Here is a 10,262-nt window from a genome sequence, read left to right on the forward strand (position 1 = left end):
TAAATATCTTATAATCTATCCCTTTTTACTGCAAGTACTGTTGCTAACAATTCAACATTTCAGTAGCTAACTATTAAAAGATTTTTTTCAGTTTTACTTATCAATACTTTACAAATACTAACTCAGGCATAAAAAAATAAAAAAATGTTGTCATTGGTTTGGTATTAATTCTTTAGGAAACTTGTCGCCATCACAATATATTGATATACAGTTTCATTTGATGTGGAAATGATAAGTTTCATGGAAATGGTCTCAAGGAAAGATAACTCTCTAGGAAAAGGATACTTACTTCCATTAATAACCTATATACATGGTCTAACTGTTGTCTAATTTCTGCAGCATCCCCAACAAAATTTCTCATGGCATCCAGATGATTCAATGTAACTAATATTATATCTCTAGGTTTAAGGCACATGGATACTTGGTATTTAAAGGCCATTGTCATTAAATCATAAAGCTGGAAACAAATTCAATGTTGGAATTAGTTGAAGTAAAAAAATATTTGGTCCTACTACAATGTATATGCTTTGTTACTTTATTGAAAAAGATAAATTGAATTCATTTCAGCAAAAGATGTCAAACCAGCTTTTTAAGGTTACATGGGAGTATAAGTAAAAAGTTATAAAATTGTTGTAAATTGCAAAACTAAATTCTATATTGTTCTCTGCTTTCAGAAATTAAAGACTTGTTTCTAAACTGCAAGCTTAGTAACTATTAATTGTATATAATGCTACGTGATTATAACATAAAATCACATGAATTTCTTCATACAAATGAAAATTACTATAAATTAATTGTAATTTTGCATTTAAATATTAACAATTGCTAATTTCAGCACACATCTGGAAATATCATTTTCAGGCCATGATGTCAAAATACACCTAATGTCCTATACTACATTAGTAGATTGATTCATTGATTTTGGCTTCATTTCTTATCAGCACTTAACAGCTACATCAAGCAATACCTTAAGAAAACATTCTGTAAAAGATATTACATTGTATTCAACTTCCCTTCTTATAAGTCTAGTTTAATTTAGTTTTCTGACATGTAATAATTATTATCGCTATTTTGTGCATTTTTTCTTTGATCTTTTTTTGTGATAATTTTCATATCATGCTACTCGCTTGAGATGGAAAATTCTTGCTAGAAACTAAGGAGGCATGTGGCGTTGCTAACGAAATTGACATGAAATTGACAACGTCGTCATAGGTAAAATAGCGATAAATTGGTCCTACTACAATGTATATGCTTTGTTACTTTATTGAAAAAGATAAATTGAATTCATTTCAGCAAAAGTTGTCAAACCAGCTTTTTAAGGTTACATGGGAGTATATATTGTTGTAAATTGCAAAACTAAATCTATATTGTTCTGCCCAAGCGAGAAAATCAATCTCGTTGAAATGATCATCGATAATCTATAAATATAACAAGTTTATTACACAATTGCAACTACATGTATATTGAATACAATGTACCGTTTCTTAAAATGGGACTTGTAGTAACTTATATATTGTAAATTCAGAAATCATTGCATGCATTTATTATTGCAATTTTTGAAGAAGTGACAAAAATGTGAGATTAATAATTGTGATGTTGGGAAAATCTAATTACAGAAATATGTATAAGATACACTGTATCAGAATGGGAGTTCTTATTATTGTGTTACTTACCTAGTCGTATAATTCCCATTAATAAAAACGTCCCAATAATTTCTTAATTTACAGTATATGACAATCTACATGCAAGCATATTAAGTGTTAAAAATAATTTGTAGGTTTATATTTCAAACTGACCTTGTCCATACTGGCAGCATTAAGTCTCATAATAGAAGCATGGGCTAGTCTGTCAAATACTGTTCTCATAGCTTTCTTGGAATATAAAGGCTGAGGCTTAAATAATTCATCCATAAATCTTTTGTGAAACATTGTTGCAATAATATCGTGCAGAACTGAAAAAATATAATTGATTTTTTACATGTAGGTAACTCTAGTGCTATAAGAAGAAAAAGAAGGTATTTTTATTCCAATTATGGGCCCAAAAGGGCATAAGCATAACAACATCAATAATAAACCAAGCAACATTCTAAAATATAATAAGCTGAGGGAAAAAAACATAAAATAATAACGGACGCTCAGACCAGAAAACATAATATATATAGGAAGATGTGGTGTGAGTGCCAATGAGACATCTCTCCATACAAATAACAATTTAAAAAGTAAACCATTATAGGTTAAAGTACGGCCTTCAACACGGAGCCTTGGCTCACACCGAACAACAAGCTATAAAGGGCCCCAAATTTACTAGTGTAAAACCATTCAAACGGGAAAACCAACGGTCTAATCTATATAAACAAAACGAGAAACGAGAAACACGTATATATTACATAAACAAACGATAATGCCTATAAATGGTGCATAACAAGAGTATACACGCTGAAATGTCTCACCTTCTTTACTAATCATTGATATTATGTTGATAGTCCTAAATGTAAAGTTTTATTACACTGTCACGTAAACTTAACATTAATCAAGAAAACTAAACATTGACCAATGAACCATCAAAATGAGGTAAGGGCAGAAGAACCATGCCTGGCAGGCAGACATGTACAGCTAACAATTCTTCCATACAACAAATATAGTTGACCTGTTGCTTATAGTTTAAGAAAAACAGACCACAGGGGTTTCATTATCTTTCATGTTGACTGGTACTTTCCATGTTTCTAGGTGGTACTTTTCAATTTATTCCATGAATATCTTATATAAAAATTCCTACATTTAGGTGGTACTTGTCAATAGTATAGGAGGGTAAAAGTACCGGGTACCGCCTCCTAATGAATGGCCTGAGACCAAAACACAAAAACTTAACACTGTTCAATGAACCATGAAAATGAGGTCAAGGTAAAAAAAACCTGTGCGACTGACATAAAGATCATAAAATATTTCCACACACTGAATATAGTTGACCTATATATGGCATATAGTATTAGAAAAAAAGACCAAAACTCCAAAACTTAACTTTGACCACTGAACCATGAAAATGAGGTTAAGGTCAGAAGACACCTGCCAACTAGACATGTACACCTTAAAATCATTCCATATACCAAATATAGTAGACGATTTTATCATAATTACATGTGTAACCTTGGCCTCCATCCACGATCCAAAAAGTGTTTATGTTGATGAATTCTATATCAAAATTGAAATCTTTTGGTTACAACACATTTTGGATTGTAGGTGGCGGCCAAGGTGTTTCTTAAGCTTTTAGGTCTGAAAATTGCAGAAAATTAACATATTTTGACAAAAAGTCCAAAATGGCTTACTTTGGGGGAAAAAATGTACTTTTGTGAAAAGAATTGATGTATTAATTTAGCATTTTGACTTTTGAAATAGACCCATTTACAAACCAAATTGTGACTTTTTGATGATTTATGATGAAGTTGATATATAAGGCCATTTTGTGCCATAAGTGTACCATGTCCTTTCCCAAAAATCATAAAGGTTAACAAAATTATCAATGACTAAAAAACAAAGACTTAATCTTAATAGATATGATTATGATTTATCTCTTAATCATAAAAAAGAAACTTCTGCCAAAGCTTCATAAAATTCTATGAACATGATGAAGGTTTGACAAAGATTTGACAAAGTAATTGATGTGAATGGAAAAATAAAAAATAAATATTTTTAAAATTTTGCTCTAGATCTTGATACTGTCTTTTAATCATATATAAGCTTCTGTCCAATTTCCTTAATTCCATGAAGGTTTGACAAAGTTATTGATGTCTAAAATAAACTTTAACCACAGACTCTACATTAATGTTGACACCACGCCAACACTGAAATCTAGGATCTTTATGTTTCACTTTCATCTTTTGACAAATATAACATGCATTTTCAGGACAAGAACAGATTAACAATAAACACAATAGGTGCACTCGAAAAAGTCATATTTTGCAATACCTTCTACATGTATGCACCTATTGTATTCAGGGAAATTTGGACTACCACTCAAACAAGGTTCATGTACATTAGATATGGACATAATTTTAATTTTTCCTTGAAACAAACCACCAACACGCCCCTCAATGATTTGTTGCAGTGTTTTTTACCCAATTATGGTAGAAAAATCAAAAAAAAAAAAAAAAAAAAAATCGGGAATATTTCCTGAATTTTTCATTCTTCTAATGACTCAAAATCGTTAACTTTTTTTTCTTCAGATCTACTTCCTGTTCCGGTTTTCCCCGCATTCGCGCAGAAATCTACTTCCTTTTCTGGTCTTGTTTGCATGAGACTTTGAATAAAATATATATTTATCAGTCTAGTAAAATATAAGATTGGAACTCGCGTGATCAATACAAATTTGTTTTTTTTAATAATTGTTTGATATGAAAAAAACATTACCTGATGAAAGCATTTCTTTTGATTACATTGAATATGACGTCATAACTTAAAGAACGTCACAGCTAGCTAAATCCCTAACAACAGAACCAAAATCGGGAACGTTACAATATTTCCGTTTCTTTTATCAATATGTTTGAATTAAAAAAAAATAATGCATACAGACTTCGTCCCCATTCACAGGTTATACCTGCCTCTTATTATAATGAATATGTGCTCTTTTGAACTCAGATGTGGGTTTTACATAAATCTATTTTTTATCACTGGAAATGTACCCCTGATTCATGGATTTGAAAGGTTGTTCCGAACCGAACAGGAGATACATTTTTTTTATTAACATCTTGTCAATGTGCAGTTGATAATTTCTTAATGTACACAACAATTACTGTTAAACATCTATGGTACTATTCTTTTTTTTAAATTTAAACAAATAGCAATAAACATGATAAACTGGACACCTTTTTTAGCATAAATATTGCCTTCAATGACTTTATCTACTTCTGCTTCTGCCTGATAATAGGCACAATCAACAAGTTAATTATTATGCCATGACTTAGGTGCACGTACAGACCCCCTCTCCCACTATTGGGTCTTGACAAAATTCAGTCCGTGGGACGTCAGAGCTCGTCCCATATCAAAAAGTGGATATTTGCCCACCCAAAATAGATGCGCTGCTTCGTCGCTTCTAGTGCCGACTGGCCTTGGAATTATATAAATCGGGGTTCAATCTGTTCATTTTTCATTTATCTCTTCATTTATGTAAGTTTCACCTACCTGCCAAACTTTATTTTTCCATATTTTACCAGTTTTCACAGACACCCATCGAATTCTGCATTTTGATTTTGATTTCAAATTATCACGTGACCACAAGAAAACAAGTGATGATTTATGGCAATGACCATATTCTAACACTTCGTTCATTTACGATGCAAGTAATCTAATTTAAATCTCAGAGAGCTTTCGATTGTTATCGTGGTTGGCACTAAATGCTTAATAGCGATCTCCTGTAAAGGAGGTGAAAATTTGTGGTTACTTACTAAATGTTAAATATCGATCTCCTATAAAGGAGATGATAAAAGTATAATCATTTGCATATTTGAGTCTCGAGGTTGCAAAATCCCTCATAACTTGAAGTCCATTTGAAAATAAAAGAAAAATGTCTGAATCGATGGGTCACTGTGAAATATGTCTAAATATGAGAAAATAAAGGGTGGCAGGTAGGTAAAACTTCTATAAATGAAGAGATAAATGAAAAAATGAACAGATTGATGCCCGATTTATTTAATTCCAAGGCCGCCAGTCGGCACCAGAAGCGACGAAGCAGCGCATCTATTTTGGGTGGGCAAATATCTTTTTTTTTTTCTAAATGGGACGAGCTCTGATGTCCCACAGAAACAGCTTGACTGGCAAAAGAGCCGTTGGACGCCAGAGTAATGTCGGACTGGACAAAATTGTGACAGTGCACCAGACAAAGTGTGTTAAAAACTTAAACTTTAAAGCGTCTTACCTTTCTTCGCTTTCTCGTCAGCTATATTTTGTGCTCTAAGACGCTGGTCGAGGATGTAAATCATTTCTCCTCCCAGATTTATGAACAATAATGGTAATGTTTTACACGACATTTTTCTGGATAGTGTCAAGAACCAGATCGAATCTGTCAGTGCTCGTTTATTAGAAGGTCAAGGTTATTGTCAAGACGTTCGGAAGTTTACAATGACTAAAAGTCAAAACAACACCGTAAGCTCGGACAGGATTTCCGCGTTACTTAGAAATGAACACTTCACCAAAGAAGTATAGTTTAGATACATTTTACTTTAAACTGAGAATACTGTATCATATATATATATCAAACGTCTGAATAATAGTCAACGATTTTCCCCACGTGGGAGCTGGATCGTTACAAGTAACGATACATGTACACAATAAAATAAATTATATAAACGCCTAAAAGTGTACATAACAACACCAATGATATAAAAAGGAACTATAAATGTAATTATTTATAAATATTTCGGATAACAGATATCCTTCGTCAGTCAGATTCTGATGTTAAATGAATCATCTTTAAGTCTTCTTAATAGATTAAACTTTTACTAAATCTTGAAATTTATACAATAAAAAAGGCAAACCGAACATCAGTTAAGACGCTTGCACCATTCTAAAAATTTGTTGAATATGACATAGGTTATATGACTAATTACATCAGAGAGTTCACATATATGCTTTAAATAAAAATAATAATGTGCGAAGTGAACTAGCACAATTTTAAAGCTTTAACGGTGTCGATATTATGATGTTACAAGAAAGATTGCGTCAATAAGAATTCCAAATAAACAGCACTGAACGGTCTAAATTTCTAAATATTTCAGATTTGACAACTGTAGTGTAGTTACATTAGAGTCTGCGATGTTTAAAACAAACGGCCGTTAAAATATAATAACAAATTTTGACTAAAGTAAAATAGTTGGACGTGGCTTGGTACTTATACATCCCTCAAAAAATTAAGCAATTTAAATTGTTATATTCAACAGATTTATTTTAGAGATGAGTAAGGTAAAGAAATAGAAACGGAGACTGTAATAATAAGTAATATAACCCAGATGTGAAGCACTGCATGGTGTCGAACTACATCTTTTCATTTATCCCATTTGGTGCCAAAGTTGTTAATTTTCTAATCCAAAATCTTTCCCGAGTAAGTCTATCCTCCCTAGACCAAGCAGAGTTGTGGTCAATGATAGTAATGGTCAGTCGATTGAGATATGCCTTAGTGTGGCCAGGGGATCTCAAATGTCGACTAAGAGGGAGGTCTGGCTTGCATTGGTAGTCGCTACGATGACCGTTCATTCGTTTGTGAAACGGCTGTTCTGACTCGCCTACATACTGTTTACCACATTTACACTGTAGGAGATACACAACATTTGTAGTCTTGCAATTAACATTGCAAAATATGGTGTATTCTGTACCAGTGGAGTGACTGTTAAAAGTCTGGGTATCCAGTATTTGTTTGCAAGTCAGACATCGTTTGTTTCCACAACCCTTACAAGAGCCCACTGACGAAGAGCCTGCTTGAGAGGATAACTCAGCTCTCACCAGCAAGTCTTTAAGGCTTTTGGCCTGCGGAAAGCCAGTACAGGTGGCTCGGGAAAGATCTTGGATAGTTTAGGATGTTTTTCGATATCTTTCCAACTTTCGCGGATAAGGTGAGACAAGTTGTCAAATTTTGGATTGTAAGTCAACACAAAAGGCACCCTCCTGTTGACCTTTTTGACTTTATATTGTAAAAGTTCATCTCGGCTGATGTTGCTAGCACGAGAAAAACCTTTATCAATGTCTTTCCTTTTGTAGCCTCGATGTTTTGGGTGACCGCGAAGTTCTTGTAGTCGTTTTTTGGCAACATCGTTGGTGGAGCAAATCCTTTTTATTCGTATGGCCTGGCTGTAGGGAATGCTCTTGGTGCAATGTTTAGGGTGACAACTTGAAGGAGACAGATATTGGTGTTTGTCTGTGGGCTTGCAATACAGATCTGTAAATATGTTTCCATCCCTCACTTGCGTTGTAGTGTCAAGAAATGTGATCTTAGAGTCAGAGATTTCATATGTGAATTTTATTGAGGGATGGGCATCGTTGGCATGTTGAATAAACAAATCTAGTTCTTGTTCAGTATTATCCCACTTCATGTCAATATCGTCAATAAATCGGAACCAAGAGAGGGGTTGATAAAGAAAAGAATTGAGAATTCTCTGTTCTAATTTCCCCATAAAAATATTGGCATAAGACGGGGCCATCTTTGTTCCCATTGCTGTTCCATTAACTTGGAGAAAGTGTTCACCATTGAATGTGAAGTTATTGCATTTTAAAACCAAAGTTAGAAGCTGGATGAGACATTCAGTTGGTGGATGTAAGGTGTTACGAGAGTTCCAGACTTCCCTACAGGCTTCAATACCATCATCATGGGGGATATTAGTATAGAGGGAGGTAACATCAAGCGAGACAAGGATCGTTTCAGGTGGGAGAGGGTTCAAAGATTCCATTTTTTTAAGATAATGTGTTGTGTCTTGTATATATGATGGTAAATTTTCTACGTGTGGTCGGAGATGAAAGTCAATAAATTCTGATATTTTCTCTGTAGGGTGGTCATTATTTAAAGCATATATGTGAACTCTCTGATGTAATTAGTCATATAACCTATGTCATATTCAACAAATTTTTAGAATGGTGCAAGCGTCTTAACTGATGTTCGGTTTGCCTTTTTTATTGTATAAATTTCAAGATTTAGTAAAAGTTTAATCTATTAAGAAGACTTAAAGATGATTCATTTAACATCAGAATCTGACTGACGAAGGATATCTGTTATCCGAAATATTTATAAATAATTACATTTATAGTTCCTTTTTATATCATTGGTGTTGTTATGTACACTTTTTAGGCGTTTATATATGTAGGACTCTAAAGTGCGATGGGGACGCTAAAGTACGATGGTCACGCTAAAGTGCCATGGTCTACGCTAAAGCACGATTCCTCCATACGCTAAAGTGCGATGGTCCGCGAAAGTATAGACGAAAGAACTGTACCTGGATTATGACGTTAACAGTCGTTTATACAAACCAAAAATGTATATGCCGGAACATAAATTAAGAACATTTGATTCACAACTTTTAAACCAAATGTCCATGATTTAATTTCAGACCTAACCGTGCTTCGTCGGCTGAAGCAACTGTGTTGATTTATTTCGGATGCTGGAAGAAGGACTTGTGTCCTGCAGTCGACCATTTTACTTTATAGATGCTAAATAGGTTGAAAATAGTATACGCATAGGTATCGTAGATCCTGCTTCTATTGGCAGCGAACGGATGCACTGAAATTATTGTTTACAATTCCGTTTACATTGCGGTCCCCGTTAAAATATTCTCGATTTTATTGAAAAGTAACGTCAGGAAAATAAAGGTTCATGTTTTTCAGCGTAAATTATAAATTGTCGGCTAAAACATAGTTTGTACAGTGCAGGAAAATATAACATGTCTTTTTTACGGAAAAGAGAAAGCTCGACGAATATCGCTTTTCCTCGCATTTAAGAATAAAGCTAAACACCTTGTACAAATAAATGTTACTTAATGTATTCAGACAATGTGGTCGGTCTTATAAATTTAGAAACTATCACTATATAAGCTTACCGATAAATCATAAAGCCTATCACATTTGTTATACCTTAGCATTCTAGCTTTTGCAAATAGACTATTTTTTTTTTTTTTTTAAATCCATGTATTTAAATGTTTTAAACCGTCGATCTTATCATATTGGTCCATCGCACTTTAGCGTGATATATCATCGTACTTTAGCAAACAAACAACCATCGCACTTTAGCGTGAGACAACATCGTACTTTAGCGTAGACCATCGCACTTTAGCGTGACCATCGCACTTTAGAGTACCATCGCACTTTAGAGTCCTATATATATATATATATATATGTGTTATAGTAGTCTCAGCTTTAAATCATCATTTTTCTAAAAAAAAAAAAAAAAATTCATAAACGTATATGAATGAGCGCTAATTCTAATCTTACAGATTGATTGCTTTAATCTAAAAATCTTTAAGATCCAAATATTCTTCAACACAAAATAGAGTTTTAAAAGAAAAATTAGCGGAAAGACGGCCCTTTCAAATGCGTATATATAATTATTCAATATACTCATGAATTTGACAGATACTGAGTACACTAAACTAGAAATGGCTCAAAATTGGCATTATACATAATTTGCAGAGGCGGATCCAAAACTTTTCTTAAAAGGGGAGGCTGATTGACCTTTATGGAGGGCTACAGTCATGCTTTAGTCATTCCAAATATCAAATTTTTACCACGAAAAGG

General features: G+C 33.4%; 1 protein-coding gene across 3 annotated transcripts in view; it reads right to left on the reverse strand.

Moving 5' to 3' along the window:
- LOC139490881 (protein OSCP1-like) overlaps positions 1 to 6,100 on the reverse strand; it is a 29,818-nt gene extending 23,718 nt beyond the window's left edge. For 2 of the 3 annotated variants that reach the window (XR_011656430.1, XM_071278002.1), the window contains exons 1-3: positions 5,908 to 6,099; positions 1,797 to 1,951; positions 290 to 457 (exon numbers count right to left, since the gene is read on the reverse strand). Coding sequence is in view for 2 of the 3 variants with exons in the window: in XM_071278002.1 (XP_071134103.1) it covers positions 290 to 457; positions 1,797 to 1,951; positions 5,908 to 6,019 (435 nt within the window). In the remaining variant the exon portion in view is untranslated. Of the gene's footprint in view, positions 1 to 289; positions 458 to 1,796; positions 1,952 to 5,907 lie in introns of all 3 variants that reach the window. The other variant, XM_071278001.1, reaches the window with a different exon arrangement.
- Between the last annotated feature and the right edge of the window lie 4,162 nt (positions 6,101 to 10,262).

The sequence above is a fragment of the Mytilus edulis genome, chromosome 10, assembly GCF_963676685.1.
Source record: "Mytilus edulis chromosome 10, xbMytEdul2.2, whole genome shotgun sequence".
NCBI classification, from domain to species: Eukaryota; Metazoa; Mollusca; class Bivalvia; order Mytilida; family Mytilidae; genus Mytilus; species Mytilus edulis.